This window comes from Astatotilapia calliptera, chromosome 3 (assembly GCF_964374335.1).
Source record: "Astatotilapia calliptera chromosome 3, fAstCal68.1, whole genome shotgun sequence".
NCBI lineage: Eukaryota > Metazoa > Chordata > Actinopteri > Cichliformes > Cichlidae > Astatotilapia > Astatotilapia calliptera.
The window spans coordinates 60718143-60735022 of NC_137424.1; the positions used below are offsets into that span (position 1 = coordinate 60718143).

Here is a 16880-nt window from a genome sequence, read left to right on the forward strand (position 1 = left end):
AAGCATGTAGTGAGGGGTTTTACAGTCTTAACATCTATAATAATTGTAAAAAATAAAGTTGGCTACTTCACGGATTTCACCTACCGCGGGTTATTTTTAGAACGTAACACCAGCGATAAACGAGGGACTGCTGTATTATTAATAGCAGTGTCTGGGACATCTAATTGATTAACATCAACATTGATTATTATGCACTATTATTTTTGTTCAAGGAGAGCAAAAAATATAAAACTCTCTCTCAGCTTGTTTGTTGCCAAAAATGGCCACTTTTTGTGTATGTTCACAAAATGCTATAAAATGTAGATTTCTTAAAACATTTATCTACTTTTACCGACCTGACTCTTTAAAATAGCACCAGTCCTTTTCATCAAAATCAAAATTGTATCTAAATTTTTTACTCTTTATAGCCAGTTAGGTTATATATTACCATTAACTTTTCAGATAAAACGGTGATAAAGTCCTAATGTTTTCATGAAACTTCCTTTTTTTCCCCATCTGAGCATCGGGGAAAAGGCTGTCTTGCAATTGTTGAGGTCACTAGTGTTTGCCCCATTTCTTCCAGGATCACTCTCTTTATAGGTTTTAGTGGACTCCTAGTACTGCGAAGTGATTTCATGGTACAAAGGGATTGTATTCCAAGATCTGGGAGACTGTAGAAATGAGCAGTGATGCCCTTCCTACCATCTTTCCAGAAAAATAAGTGATCTGGAAGCTGTTAGGCTGACTTACAGCAGCAGCACTTTCTGCACCTGCATAAACTCCAGGACACATTTACTAACGGTGTTTGTTGCTGTATGTGCTGCAGCTTTGAATTTTTTAATAATATATATTTTGTTAATATTTTGGCTATGGTGTCTTGTTATGAAATGTACAAGAGTAAAAGTGTTTTTAGCAGGTGCTTCAAAGCTAAGTTTGACTGGGAAACTCAAAGCTCAATAGTCTGTATCAACAGAAATTCACTGCAGCCTATGTAATATTTCATGCGTCATAATTTATTCTACTCTATCTTGCAAATACATATATGTGTGGTAATGTCATGCACAACACACACAACTATTAGATCCTTAAGATCAAACCCGTGTCATTCTTTTGGTCCACTGCAGTGCAGTAGTCAAAAAAAAGAATAAGTGAAGTGTCCACAGATGGCCAGGATAGAGCCCAGAGTGTTAATGTTTAAAATGTATAAAAATATTATTGATTACAATTCTTTACTGTTAATATCAACAATAAGCTTTTTATTTTGAAATTACAAGTTTAAAAAAAATGCTGTTACATTTACATTTAATGCTGTTACACTGTAATCCTTTATTATAAGTATGGACATAGAATCAAGTGAACAACATTTTGAAATAAGTTTAATTGGAATTTTGTACTATGCAAAAACAAAACAAAAAACAACAACAACGACATATTAAACAAACACAGCCAGTGCCTTCATTTGTCCATCACATGTCAAACATAGCACTGACCCTTAGTCCCTGCTCATCAGCACATGCTTTCAAAAAGAGCTCCATGTCCTCTGCAAACTGAAAAACAAAGAGGAACAAGTCCCTTGCTCCAGTGTCTTCTTCCTCTGACATGTCTCTTAAGACCCTCTGCTGGTCCCCTTGATTTAAGGACAGATATTTTGGCATTGTTACGTGTCCACGGAAAAGTGCCTTATTTTGGACAACCCACTGCACAGCAGGACGCAGATCTTCAACAACTGCTGGCTCCTGTGTCAGGCAAATGGGGACAAAAACATAGTTATTTCTCTGTTGCAGAACAGTTTTTTAACAGTTATTCAAATGTCACTAAACATGTAATTACACTACTGTTTAAAGTGAATACTGACCTGACTTCCTGGAACTTGCGCTTTTTCAGTCTGAAAATGGGCACGTGTTGTCCTTCAAGCACAGCTTTGGCTTCCTCTCTCCAGTGTGCAAATAGCTTGCCAGAGCTTAACAGAAAATGTTGATATTGTTAAGGTGTGTAAACTTTGACACAACATAGAACAGAAGTCAAAATATAAATACCTCCTGAGATCAAAGTTCTCCATCAACAGCAAGCACCACCATTTACGCAAGTAGGGCATGTCTGACTGTAAAATATTAATATGAAACATATTTAACAACTTTCAAAAGATTCAAGACTCCATTGCTGTGAAAGTAAATAGAATACTTACTATAGTATAGTCAAATGAAGCATCCAGTGCCACGTACAGAGCAGACTATTTGGAAGAAAAAATAAAAATGTCATTTTTTTAGAAGCTTAAATTAGCTTCTGTATGAATCTCAAGAAGAGAAGAGAAAAATTACCATCAGCATGAAGATCCCACAGTCAACTCCATAGTCTTGGCTTGGAAAACCCTGTATTACATTGAAAATAAAGGCTCGTTAATAAAACCCCTTAAAAGAAGACTAATTCATATCATTCACCATACACTTAAACTAGCACATACCTTCAAGTCAAAGCTCTTTTTTTCTGACCACTGCCCGGGAATGATCTTCACTGCAAGATACCTTTTTTTTTAAAAAGACAGTTACATTCACAAGTTAACAGATGTCATGATGATCGGTGTGAAATGTTTATTGCTAATAGCACCAACTGTAACTACAGGCCTTAGGAACACGACCTCAACAAAACAGCATAACAAAATGAAAAAGTACAGTCACATGCTCACAGTTGGTCAAAATAAAGCATTTACAGCTTTAAGTTAAGGTTGGCATATTTTATAAACTAATTTTTAATGGTGTTTTATGTTAAACTAGAACATTGGAAGACCCTATTTATGTCTGAAAGTCATCTAAAGACAGCATCACTGACTTGATCATAATGTGAAGATGAGAAATAGAATAAAATGCTGAAGCATCATGCTGATATATCCATCCATCCATCCATTCGCTTCCGCTTATCCTTTTCAGGGTCGCGGAGGGCACTGGAGCCTATCCCAGCTGTCATAGGGCGACAGACTGGACAGGTCGCCAGTCTGTCGCAGGGCCAACACACAGAGACAGACAACCATTCACACTCACATTCATTCACACAGTTACACCTAGTGGCAATTTGGATTATCCAATTAACGTATCCCCACAAGCTGCATGTCTTTGGACGGTGGGAGGAAGCCGGAGTACCCGGAGGGAACCCACGCAAACACGGGGAGAACAGGCAAACTCCACACAGAAACTTGTTGATATAGTTTATAAAAAAAGCATGTGAGTGTACTGTATGTGTGAACACTCAAGATCAGCAGAACATGATCTGGGATGCACTTAACAGGTTCCTGAAAACTCCGGGACAAACCAAAAATGCTTATAAAAATGTGACCTCAAAAGTGAAACATATTGTTGGCCACCAAATCCTGCCTTGGTGTATAATGGGTCAAGAAAGAGGATTTCTCTTTTAGGTGGCTTCAGTACCTAAAAGACAGTTAGCCATGACTTCAAACCTGAAAACAATGTCATTGCAAGCGATCACAATCAAAGACTTTTGAAACTGCGTCATAAAAGCTTGAATACATCTCAGACACATAGCAAAATTCTAACAGTTTGTATGTGTCAAAAAACAAGACTTACACACAACTGGAAATGACCAGGTGTCCAGAGAGGGAGAACTATGATGTGCATCCTCTGAGCATCAGTCTGAAACAGAATTGTATTTTTAAGTATCCTGTATATAAACGTGCACCAAAGTTATAAAAAAAAATCATTTTGATTACTTGCTTGTTTCTTTAAAGGACGGTACACTTACAGGAAAGGACTGCAATGGATCACAGCCATAGGGTGCAAGCCAAGTCCGGGTGACATACAGATTTTCTATGTAAATGCTTATCCCCTAGAATGTAAAAAAACAAACAAAAAACATTTAAAACAACAACTCTTTAAATTAAAGTTTGACAATCATCATATACAACATACAGTACCTTTGACTGAACAATTTTAGTGATAAGCTCAAAACAGCCATTTCCAATCTGAAACAGAAAAAATCATGAAAAAAATGAATGTACACTTTATTATTTCATATTCATAGAAAAAATAATACTTACAGTCGATTCCATTTGTTTGTTTAAACCCAGTGTCCAAAAATCTGCCCGCGTGAGGCATCCAGAAGACGTTTCAACAATCAGCTCATCTTTGGGTCTGCTGATGTCCAGAACATAGTTGAGCTAAAAAAAACAGAGAGGTGTCATAGACTGTGGATGACAAAATCAGATAAGCACTAAAAGTTGCACTTTGCGACATCTGAAAACTTTAACATACAAGCTGTTGTTGGCCAGGGTGCGGTACAAAACACCACAATGAACGGCTGGCCAAAATGTTCTCAGGCTTTGTCAGAGCTTCGCACGGTGGTCCACACAGGTCAGGAAAAGTTGCATCTGTTGAGACCTTCTATTGGCTTTCTTGTTGTCAACTCTTTCCTGAGGTTCTATAGGGATTTTAACAGGTTTCAGACAAAACACTACATAGAATGCATACTAAATGCATACAAATGCAAGAAAAATAAGCACTATCTATAGAAGGAAATTCATTTGAAACAGCATGTAACAAATTCGTTTATGAGCCATCAACTACAACAAGATAATGAATGCAAGATTATTATTTCACCTATATATGACAATCACTATTCAAAATAAGAACTTTTACCAGTGTCACCAGACATTGAAGGTGCTGGGTTCAACACCGTTTCAGTGATTTCTCTGGGTTTATTGCACACCTGTGGGGCTAGGTACACAAAGAAAAGAATATACACACAGAGATAGGAACAAATCTAACATGTAAACAATGGTAGCGTTCTGGTCATGAGACAATACATGTACTTACCTACGACAGCTTGACAATGCCGACAATGAGATATTGATCTGTGTGTTTCTCTGCCATGGAGCACGATGAAAAAACATTAAAATAAGAAGGAATGTTGTTGTAACGCAAAAAAAGTGGCAACATGATCATTGTAAGAAAACTAGACGATTCCTAGAATTATGAACTCACTAACGGCAAATTTATTTAAGAAAGACTCTGTCCCAACCTTTGCGATCAACTTGCAAGACTTCCACGGTATCCATGCGTGTTTACGGCTACTGTGGAGGTCACGTGTTTCCGGTTACTGTGGAGGTCACGTGTTTCCGGTTAGTGTGGAGGTCACGTGTATCCGGTTACTGTGGAGCTCCACAGTGGCTGCAGCCAGACCCTTCTCGGGAGGGGGTGAGTGTGTGATTCGTCTATGCTACGATTTAGCACAGGAAGGGAGGGGGTGAGTGAGTCAGTGATTCATTCAACTCGTTTGAGCTGTGAGCCAGGAGGGAGGGGGTGAGTGAGTCCTGAGTGATTCGCTTACGCTACGATTCAGCACAGCAAGGGAGGGAGTGAGTAACTCAAATGTGCTGTTAGCATGTTAGCAGAGCGATGCTACTGTGAACCGAGGAGCTATTGTCTTGATGTGGGCTTCTACTCAGGGTTTTTTCTTCCAGTTCAGAGCAGAAATGTTTTTGTTAAGAAACTGGCTGTTGTTTTTTCCCCACAATTTTAATTATAAGCTAGATATATTTCTACTAATGGAATTAGTTTGATAACAGCAACAGGGATGAGTCAGTGAGTCAGTTGCGCTTGTGAACCATGATTCACGAGTCAGTAAAGTGATTCTCGAGTATTGAATGATTCGTTCACAAATCGAACATCACTAGTACACACACAAAAAAGAGAAAAGTTTCAGGAAATTTGCCCATGGAGCAACATGCTCCAAGACTCACTTATCCACCACATCTACTCAGAGAGAGAGAGAGAGAGAGAGAGAGAGCTCAGGCCTTGACTGAAGCAGTTATGGTTAAAAATGCTGAGTTAGAGATGAAACCTTAACTCTTATAAAACTATGTCTAAACTTAAGTTTTTTTGTTTTGTTTTGCTTTGCTTTGTTTTGGGGTTTTTTTTTAAAATATTTTTATTAGAATTTTTTTCCATAGTAACAGACAATGACAAAAGAAAAAGTACACAAGAACCAGAACAGAACTTAGCTCAGGCAATACAAGGTTCTGAGGCACATACAAGGCAGTTGAGGTAAACCACAACCCCACCAGGAATCAAAACAAATCAAGAAGACCAATATTCAGGCAAATTAATTCAGTTTGGAAAGCCCCGCAACAAGGAGGATGAAAGTACAGGTCCAACGTATTTCAGATATGGGTCCCAGGTTCTGTGGAAAGAGTCCAAGGTGGAGTTGAGCATACAAGTTATATATTCATTGGGAATACAGTCCATAACAATGATATGCCAGGATTTCTTCGTTGGGATTGCTGGCCTGCCTCAGAGGCGCACGATATTCTTCCTGGCCGCAAAAGATAACAGCTGGAACAGTCTCTTGTGTTTGCCTTTGATAACCAGATTTTCCATTACTCCCAGTATAAGACAGAGAGGGTCCAGAGGAACAACAGAGTTGAAAATAACTGAAAGCACCTTTTCAACATCAGACCAGACATATGGAATTTTCACACATGACCAAAAACAATGCATAAAATCACCCTCCTCCACATTACACTTCCAGCATAAAGGGGAGGAGTTTACATCTATTTTACTTTTTAAAGAGGGTGTGATGTATTCCCGATGAACAATTTTTAACTGAATTGATTTAGCCCGATTACAGACAGATATCTTAGAAGCACAGGCCCAAATCTCCTGCCAGTCTGGAACATTTATTGAGCAGCCTATAGGTTTCTTTCCCAGGCCTGTTTAGCAGCCAGGAAGCGAGGGGCTGAGCTAGAGTTAAGAACCTTATAAAAGGAACTGATGGATTTTCCAGACTGCAGGGAGGACAAAGCATCCTCCACTGCGGACCTAGTAGGGTCCAACAATAGGGTGGTGTCATTAATTATAAAGTGCCTCAGTTGCAGGTATCTAAAAAATTCCAAATTTGAAGGCCAAAACATTGTTGAAGCTGCTGAAAGGAAAGAAGGGTCCGGCCTCTAAACAGATCACCCAAGTTAACCAGCCCCAAATTAGACCAGACCACAAAACCCCGGTCCAGACATCCAGGCAAGAAATAAGGGCCATTCATAACAGGAGCCAGGGAGGATGTCAAATGGGCCCGACCCTCCAAAGCACGGACAGACCTCCTGGCCTTGACAGAGCATAGGATAATAAGATTGTTGGGGAGTTTTTTGACTTGACTGATCTCTTTAACAAATTAAACAGGGGACATTTGGACTGAGAGGATTCAATATCAAGCCAGATCGGGGTAGAGTCGCATCTGAGCCAGTCTGCGATCACTGTAAGATGAATAGCAAGTTGGTAAAGTCGCAGATTGGGTAAATCAACACCTCCAACTCGACTGGACATCTGGAGTGTGGCCATTTTAAGTCTGGGCCTTGGTAATCTCCTCTTTAACACGAATACCAGAAATTAAAACATCCTGTCTTACAGCCTGGGCTAGTGGTTCTTAAGTTTTGAAACATGTTTTGAAAACTATTACTTCTTCCCAAGGCTGCTCGCTAATTTATGATAAATGAGCCATGGTAAATGATTCTCACTTGGTGGCGCTTTGTATGGCTCATGTGTGTAGCCTGTTCTAAATAAAAACCTTTACATAACAACTTCTTTTATAGTGTGATCTTCACATAGTTTAAAGCAAAATTCACAGTATTAACTAATTCTGTCTTTGAGGATTCTAGCTTAGCCTAGCTATTAGCTTAGCTCTTAGTCACTTACAGCATGGCTTCTTCACCTGGCACCCCCACAATTTACATATATATAGTGATTAATTTTGGGGTAGCATGTTTTTAGGGTTTGAAAGGCACAGATATTGTTTTAAGAAAATATGTCTGATCTGTTGTGAAACTCTGGACACATATGGGATCACTTAAGGTTTTCCCTTAGGCAGCAGTTGTCCTTTATCTCTCTGAAACATTCTTTGGGTACTTTCCCAGCTGGGAATTTACTCAGGGCCTTCGTGATATGATGTTCTGCTTCCCTGGCCTCTGGCTGCTAAAAGGTTAGAGATGAAAACATAACTTTTCTGAAACAATATCAGAACTTCAGTTTTTAAAACATGTTTTGAAAGCTGATACTTCTTCAGACTAATCAAGACTGTCTTGTAACTGGCCTTGTGCTGGCCCATGTGTGAACCACCACTGGCAAACCTGATCTGGGCCGCCAAAGAGCCGTCATTTTTAGTGGTATGTGGGCCATGTGTAAGCACATTGTGTGGGCCAGGTCGGGGCCATACCAATTTTGCTATGTGGGAATGTATGTAATGTATATGCCAGATATACATTATATCTGGATTTCACCATTATGGCTACGTTTAGGACCCTTTTGGCTAACTGTAGACACTCTTCTCAGTGCGAGAGAAACAGTCCTGCAGTTGATGTTGACGTTGGGCCTTGTTGTGTATATGCATAAGAGAGGAGCAGAGGAAGTGGTCAGACTGGCCTAAATGTGGGGGTTACCTGAATCTTTATGTTTGTATAAACATGATCCAAAGTTTTTTTCCTTTCTGGTCGCACGTGTTACATATTGTACATATTGGTAGTGTTAGTTTAATTAGTGTTAGCCTCCATAATTAGCAAGACTGTTAGCTCCCTCCATAGAAAAAAAGGTTGTGGTGTAACAGGAAAGTACTCTAGGTCCAGTCAGCAGTGTGTGTGTGTCATCATTCTTTTTCCAGACCAGCATATAAATGCACAACCCCCCCTATCGTCTCCTTGCTCCACAGGTGTGTTGGATCTTATTGAAATGCAGCTCTCTCAGACATAGAAATTTGCATGAATGAGTAGTTCAAACTTGTTCTTTTTTTTGATCAGGGATTGTGTATTGCTGAGAAACACTCCTAGACTGTGTCTGGCTGGTACTTTTGAGCAGCATCCCTGCTTCTGCTTCCTCTATCCTCCATCTTTCCCATCTGTGAGTAACAATAACAATCCACGTATCACCCACTGGTCGCGTTAGTTCCTTTGGTATGTTAAAGGAGCAGCAAGACTCTTCAAATCTTGTCAGTTTCATGTTGTAGCCGATGTGCAGTAACTCCTGGCCCCTTTATGTGAGATTAGCAACAATTTTAAGCAAACTTTTATTCACTTAGTTATTAGGGGGTAATGTGCTTAGAATTTTGAAGTGAAAAAATAAATGTAATCCATTTTGGAGGAAGCTATAACATATTATGATGTGGAAAAAGTGAAACGAGAACAAGTGAATACTTTTCAGATGCATCTAAAAAAAAAACGGAGTCACGGGATTGAAAATGAACAACAGCCTTCACAAGAAAGCCTTCAACAGTCCCACGTTTAAAATTTTGCACACTTCTTTCTTTACATCATTATTATTTCAGAAAAGTTCAGGAATATCATTCAGTGAATGGGGAATCATTTTAGCATACATCTTGGTGTATACATGTCATGGTCCTGGGCCATGTGGGCCCAGTATTCTTAGTTTTCATGTATTTTTGTATTTTGTTCCTTGTTTAGGCCATGTTTTCTGAGTTGCCCTGTTGTGTTGTTCCTTATGTGTTTTCCCTTCGTGACTCTTACCCCCTGTGTGCCCCTCTGTGTATTTATGAGCCCTCGTCTCTCTTTGTGCTTTATTCTATGTTTTCCCCAGCCCGTTATGTCTGCGTTCTCCCCGTGCTCTCTCTCCTCCTGTTTGAACCTCTGTGTACTTCCTGCTTTACTTTGCCCATCTCCCATCAGTGTTACGTCCACTCCTGCCGTGTCTTGTTATGATTATCAGTGTCACCTGTGTTCCCCGTGTGCATCCACTTCCCCTGATCTTCCCTCATGTGTATTTAGTCTCTGTGTTTCGTACAGTCTGTGTCGCGTCGTCTGTGTTTCCACCCTCTATGTTTCCATGCCCGGTCTATTGTATTCTTAGTCATAGCTTTACCTTAGTTATTCCCAGTTTAGGTTTCCGTTTAGCCACGCTATCCCTGCTGTATTTGTATACCTTGTCATCAGCCACAATAAAGGCTCGCTTTTGTTTAGAGTTCACTCCCGCCTGCTCACCTGTGTTCGCACCTGGGTCCACCATACACACCACCGCACGGTCTGTCACAGCGGACCGTGACAATACAGTCACGTGACCCTCTCTGAAGCTATGTGTATCTGTTTGTCCTTGGCTCCTGGAAACAGAAAAAACAAAAGACTTGGCACATATCCTCGCCCCTCATTTTTATGTGTCACTCTCAAGGTTGTACTTTCACTTTCATTTTGACTGCACAGAGGCCCGGTACAACCTCTCTGATTGCTTTGAGATGTCATTTCACTGACAGTTTCTTTTGTTTGCTTGGTAATTAAACTTGATTTTATTTATTTTACTCTAAAGAAATTTTAAAGAAAAATGGTCATATATTTAAGGAAACCTATTAAAGATTATAAATGTCAGCTAAACCATCTGTAAGGTCAAGTAAAATAATAATAATAATAATAATAATAATATTACTTCCATCAATTCAGTTTACAACATGGTGTATTATACATGTTAATAAAAAACACAGAGATCCTGAAAATTGTTTTCTGAAGTGGTCATTTGTTGACACAGCTGACACTGCTCTCTTCATTTCCCAGACATCGAAGATCATCGTGTACATCTAAACCTTTGATATGTTCATCATTACAGATGAGGTGCACTTTGGTGCCAGTGTCCTGTCTTAATGATCACTGCATTGCTGACTTCTGTCCAATAACAGCCCTGTTTTGATGACTTGTAGTAGCAAAATTTTCATAGTTGTCACAGGAACCTATGATTCAAACTTGCACTTGTTTTGCTGTTCCCTCCCAGGACTCAATGTCCCCACTCAGTTTTTCCTTTTACTGTCAATCATTGCTTGTTTTTAAGCACTATAACAACCTGTTTTTGTTTAAGCACTAAAATTTGGCAGATTGGGGGAATTTCCACTGCTGCTGTCACTTTCAGAACACTAGGATTTTCTACACTTTGAGTTTCAGTTCCAAAAGAAAAACAAAAAGAAAATCTGTATCCGTTTAGCTAGTTTGTAGATGTGTGTCATAGCAGCATCTGCCTGTATTTAGCAAATGATTAAAAAACTTTCAAATGTTTCCCTCAAACAATCAGCTGCTGCTGGTATGGATAAAGACAAATTACTTCACCACATTTTATTAATTAATTATTTTTCCCTTGGAAAGCTAATTCAGTGCAGGTGTGTGTTATTGTATTAGATTGTTGTTGACAAATCAAAAGCAAACCAGGAGTTAGGGAGTGTTCTTGCATAGGAGACTGGAGGAGCTTAAAGCATTTATGTTTTCCAAAGGTAAGTTTAACTCTATGGTTCCAATGTCTGACTGAACTAAAAGCTGCTGTGGTGCATTATGGGTAATGTGGCACCAACAACTGAAACAGGAGGATGACTGTTTTGATTTATGGTTTTACTCAATAAGTGTACTCACAAGTCATCAGACAAAAGCTTAATCAAACCTAACATCATCATCATTATCACCTCTCACTCCCAGCCAGCTCTGAAATGATTCTCCTTTTTGTGGGGTTGTCACACGTCAGCATTAATTCTCCTTGGACACATGGATAAGGCACTGTCGTCCCTCAGGCCTTTTAGAATCCAGTACTCAAATCTGATGTAGACTCTTTTACATATTTTTCTTTAATTAAGATACAACAGAAACAACACTGTGATGTTGATGGTGCTGCTGCACTCCCCGCTGTCAGATTCACAGCAGTACACTCCACTGTCGGATGGGTAATATAATATATAATAATGGATTGGATTTATATAGCACTTTTCAAGGCACCCAAGCACTTTACAATGCCACTATTCATTCACACACTGGTGGAGGCAAGCTACGGTTGTAGCCACAGCTGCCCTGGGGCAGACTGACAGAAGCAAGGCTGCCATATCGTGCCATCGGCCCCTCTGGCCAATACCAGTAGGTGGTAGGGTAAAGTGTCTTGCCCAAGGACACAACGACCAGGACAGAGAGCCCGGGGATCGAACCGGCGACCTTCCGGTTACAGATGGGCTTCCCAACCTCCTGAGCCACGGTCGCCCACCTTTGATGATGCAGGATGACTCATGTAATTGGCCCCAGGTCTCACATTAAGCAGAAGAGCATGTGGAGGTGTTTCTCTTCACTGTCCAGCTGCTGAAGCTGCCTGGCACCGCACAGCTCAGATTTATGGTTTCATAATAAAAGAAGACTGACCTGCTGGGATGATGCTCAGAGTAGCAGCGTCAGGTTCAAAAACATTAGGCTGACACATCATTTAACATGCAGTATAGGCAACACTTGGAGATTAATAACATGAATAAACATTAATAACACTGGATAAAGGCATTGATGTCATCGGTGAGCCATGTTTCTCAGATCTGAATCCAACCAAGAACCTCTGGGCCGCTATGTACAGGTAAGCTGGCATTTCCAAATAGTTCCAGAGAGGGTCAGGAGGCTCAGAAGTGCCCTGATCCAGATCTTGGAGGAAACCATCTACCTATATCAGGAGCATGCCCAGATGTTGTCAAGACTACATGCAGGCACGTGGGGAACACACGCACTACTGAACCGCATTATGACATGTGTTTGATCCTCGCAACTTTGATTTTTCGTGTGATTTTGAATCCAGCCCTCAAAAGGTTCATGATTTTAGTTTCCACTGATTATCATTATATCATTTTGTTATTAATACTAGTCCAGGATCGATAATTTTAATTAAATTGTTTGAAGTTAAGGCAAGGGTATCGAACTCCAGGCCTCGAGGGCCGGTCTCCTGCAGGTTTTAGATCTCACCCTGGGTCAACACACCTGAATCAAATGATTAGTTCATTACCAGGTTTCTGGAGAACTTCAAGACATGTTGAGGAGATCATTTAGCCATTTAAATCAGCTGTGTTGGATCAAGATCACATCTAAAACCTGCAGGACACTGGCCCTCGAGGCCTGGAGTTTGACACCTGTGAGTTAAAGGTTGCAAGAGAAGATTGCTTACTTGTTTGTAGCAATTCCCAGGGAGCGTTATCCAGGTGAGCTATGAAAGAATGGAGGGCTTTCAGATAGTGATGTGACGTTCTGTATCGAGGCTTCGAAGCTTGTGTCGAGTATTGGAGGGGGCGTTTCCGCGATGCGCGTATCGAGGCTTGCTTCATTTATGGGAGGAGCTGAAAATGATGACGTCCGAAGCCTCGCTGCCCGGCTGTACCACGTGACTGGTTCAGGAAGTGGTTCGAACTTTGCCGCGAGATATGACAGCGATATAAACCCCTCAGACTTCATTCAAAATGTAGGTGTTTGATGGAGAGTTGCGGTTAGTGAGAGTTTGGAGACAGTTTGGAGGTTTATGAGAGTGAGGAGAGAAAGTCAGGAGAGAATGGAGCCAGCTAAGAAGAGGAGGATGTCCTCCCCTGTGTGGGAACATTTTGATCTTATTCCTCCCAACAAGGTATTTCTACAGAAGATGTATTTTCATAATACTGATGGTGCAATACAATTTATGTTAAGCGGCTTTACTTTTGTACAAGGTGAAGTTTTGCTCTGTGCCAGGGAGCTGGGATATAACAACAACACCTCATCCATGCTTAGGCACTACAGAGCTTTGCATGAGAATAAGGGGAACACCGATTGTGGAGCAAGACCAGGTGAGCCATCAAATGCAATGATAATATAGCATGCAGTAATGTTACTAAATGATATAACAATATTATACAACTGTTATAAGTTACGTGTGTGATATTTACATTTGTGCTTTGTCTTTATTGTCTTTCCTCAGGAGAACAATCTCCAATAGATGAAGACCTGGTTAGCATGGTGATTGAGGACTCCCAGCCATTTAGCATTGTGGAGGACAAAGGATTCAAATATTTGTTAAATCATTAAATCCTAGCTATGTTCTCCCCACTAAAGGTTATAAAAGCAGTGAAAATTTAGTTTTTACTGAATAAAATGTGAACAGGCAGGACTGACGCCTCAGTGTGTAGCTGTCCATACCTCAACGTTACAAAAGCACAACTACTGTCCACACCCCAACCACACCTCACCTCACAGTAAATGATCATTTCCATTTTAAGCATTTCCAAATAATCATTTTCCATACTGCCACTATAAATATACACAGTATACTGCCATCAATACAATATACATGTTTTACACACTCCTTTTGTTGTTGACATTTACAGGCTGTGTGCAAAATGCCACACTCTTCAAATTCATGCCAACTAATATTTTTACATCCAGTAGGTGTCCTACTAGAGCAAATGAAGCTTCAAGAAGCTTTGCGCTGGGATGAACCAATTGGATGAAAAGCTTCAGTGCTTCATGAAGCTTCATCTGCCCATCACTACTTTCAGACCACGTGTTTCTAGCAGGTTCCTTTACCGAGTCCAGAGGGAAATGGAGTCCAGGAGGGGCAGCTTCTCTAACATTTGATTGGTTGCCATGCAAAGTAAGTCAAGACAGGTCGATCCTAGATAATCGATTGCTTGTGTGGACTTGGGGCAGCCAGGTATCCCAGAATGCATTTCAAACCACAGGCAGCAATGGTTTTAAAATACCCCGTTTTTCTGTCACCAGCTACACTTTTAATACTGTTTTAGCCGCAAATGTAGTGTCGTATTCTTCACATGTCTGGTCAGGTTGTCAACATGTTTACAAATTGCTCAGATGCATTCAGAGATGTCACTAGCTCCGCTAACAGTCAGCTGACAGAGTGTACCAAGTGTACCGAGCTCACAGCCCCGGTGTTCCAGCTTAACTGTGAGCTCGGTACAGGAAATAAAAACCCAATAAATATAACCTCAGTAAATGAAGACAGTGTACTGCGGGGGTTATTTCAGCTGTGTACCGGGGCCTGCGCTTTGTCGGCGGTAATAACAGCTCGACTGTTTGCGAGGCGAGCGAGTCTATCCCACGTTCGATCCGAAATCATCGAAACACTTTTGCAAAGAGGCGATATCTTGACAAACCAACCAGATATCTGAAGATTAAACCACTACATTCTCGGCTAAAAAATATTAAAATGGTATTTGGTGACACACAAACAGGGTTTTTCAAAGTTCAGTTCTGTTAGTTTCAACATGCCGGTTGTTGTGTACTTAAAAACAATGGCCACCAGGCCAAAGCAATGGATTTGACTCGATCAGCGTTAACCCCGCCCCCTGAGTTTGATGGGTGAGGTTGACAGATAAAATTATTTCATGGTGGGACCTGAAGGAGTCAATAGTGCCAAAATGAATTAATTAAATACAGCATTAAATAATTGTTTAAATTTGTCAATAATTAATTACTTAAATGTGTCAATAATATTTATTTAATTAATTAATTCCCATTTTAAATAATTATTTACAATTTTAATTAATTATTGCCACATTTAATTAATTATTTAATGCTGTATTTAATTAATTCATTATGTCAGTCCTGGCGTTCCATATAACAACAGCTCCAATTTGATTTATTTTTAAACTCTTGTGATCAGTATGAGCAAGTTGTGTGAGTTTCCATACCAAAAAAATGGTATCAGAGACACTGATTTTTAGCATGGTATACTGCAGACGTCCCTTGGGTTGTTTATGATTTTATGCATAATTTTGCGAACTGCATTCCCTGTGTGGTAACAAAAATAACATTGTTTATAGGTGTAAGCAAAATATTCAGATATGCTACCAAAAAATCACTAACAAAAGAAATGGAGCAGATTGTTAGGATCTTGTGGCTGTAATAGCATCCATAACTGAAGGTTTTTCATTCATTTATTTTCACAGGTCTAGATGATCACATCTGTATTTTTTCATTTAAATGAGTTGGACTTGCAAACTTTGTAGTTGTTTGTGGAAATTGCAAGGGAATAATTGAACATTACATTAACAGTCACACACATTACAAAAGAAGCTGTCCACTGCCTTGCATATACACAGACTGTGCACAGTATTTCAGATCTGAAAAACCCTTGCAGGTCCATTTAAGAGATCAGGGGGTCACGAAAAGGAGTATGCAATTGACTTGCTGGCTTTAATGTAAAAAGCCTGTTGTGTAACTTTAATGAGGCAGCTAGACTAAAGCAATATATTGCTTATCAAGGTAAACATCTGACTGATAAGGAAATTGGTACTTGTCCTTTTTTTTTTATTGATATTTTAGATGGACAGAAACATTAACAAATATACAACTAGAATAATCATACTGTCAGTTCTCTGTCTGTTTTTTAACAACAACCAACAAATAAGGACTAACAATAACTAAGACAAACAGACAAAAAAACAAACAAACAAACGAAACAAACAAAACAAAACGAAACAAAAAAAAACAAAAAACATAACCTTGACCACTGATGACATTAGACAATTTCTTCCCTCTACTGACTTAAAAAATAGGAAAAAAAAGAAAAAGAAAAAGACAACAGCAAAAATAAAAAATACCAACGACACATGAACCCCCCCCCCCAAAGAACATTTATCATAATATCTAGGAGACATTGTCGATGTACAACAAAAAAGGACCCCAGACCTGCTCAAAAATATCTTCTCTCCCCTTTATTCTGTATATAACCCGTTCATATGATGCCATCTTAGACATTTGTTCAGTCCATTCCCTGAGAGAACGGGGGCTGGATGACTTCCAGTGCCTAAGTATTATCCTGCATCCTGTTATGAAAGCCAGACGCATCCACAGTCTGTTTTTTTGAAAGGATATTATTGTCAGGTAACAGGCCCAGGACACATACAGCTGGAGATTTAGAAAGATTGAGTTTAAAAATATCATTCACCAAGTTAATGATCCCATCCCACAAATAATCATTTTTCCCACATGTGTACAACATATGAACTAGAGTCCCGGCTTCCTCCTGGCATTTCCAATGCATCATTATCCACAAGCTTCAGCCTGACTAGTTTACTGGGAGTCCAGTAATTTCTGTGAAGCAATTTGTACTGGATAAGTTGAGACTGTGTTTCAGGTGAGCAAACATACC

At 39.8% G+C, this 16880-nt stretch overlaps 1 protein-coding gene across 4 annotated transcripts; it reads right to left on the bottom strand.

Annotated features, from left to right (window-relative positions):
- Window positions 1-1207: 1207 nt before the first annotated feature.
- Window positions 1208-4795, bottom strand: LOC145421908 (uncharacterized). 4 transcript variants are annotated; one of them, XM_080292892.1, is made up of 12 exons: window positions 4623-4795; window positions 4239-4404; window positions 4025-4144; window positions 3902-3949; window positions 3730-3813; window positions 3555-3620; window positions 2441-2501; window positions 2298-2348; window positions 2165-2209; window positions 2016-2080; window positions 1835-1939; window positions 1208-1715 (listed from the first exon to the last, which is right to left on the bottom strand). In XM_080292892.1, the coding sequence occupies exons 8-12, from the start codon at window positions 2304-2306 to the stop codon at window positions 1637-1639; spliced, it is 303 nt and encodes a 100-aa protein (XP_080149018.1). In that variant the 5' UTR covers window positions 2307-2348; window positions 2441-2501; window positions 3555-3620; window positions 3730-3813; window positions 3902-3949; window positions 4025-4144; window positions 4239-4404; window positions 4623-4795; the 3' UTR covers window positions 1208-1636. The 4 variants fall into 4 exon arrangements, with proteins under 4 accessions (XP_080149018.1, XP_080149025.1, XP_080149024.1 ...); XM_080292899.1 differs by lacking the exon at window positions 3902-3949; XM_080292898.1 differs by having other exon boundaries at window positions 3730-3949.
- Window positions 4796-16880: the final 12085 nt, after the last annotated feature.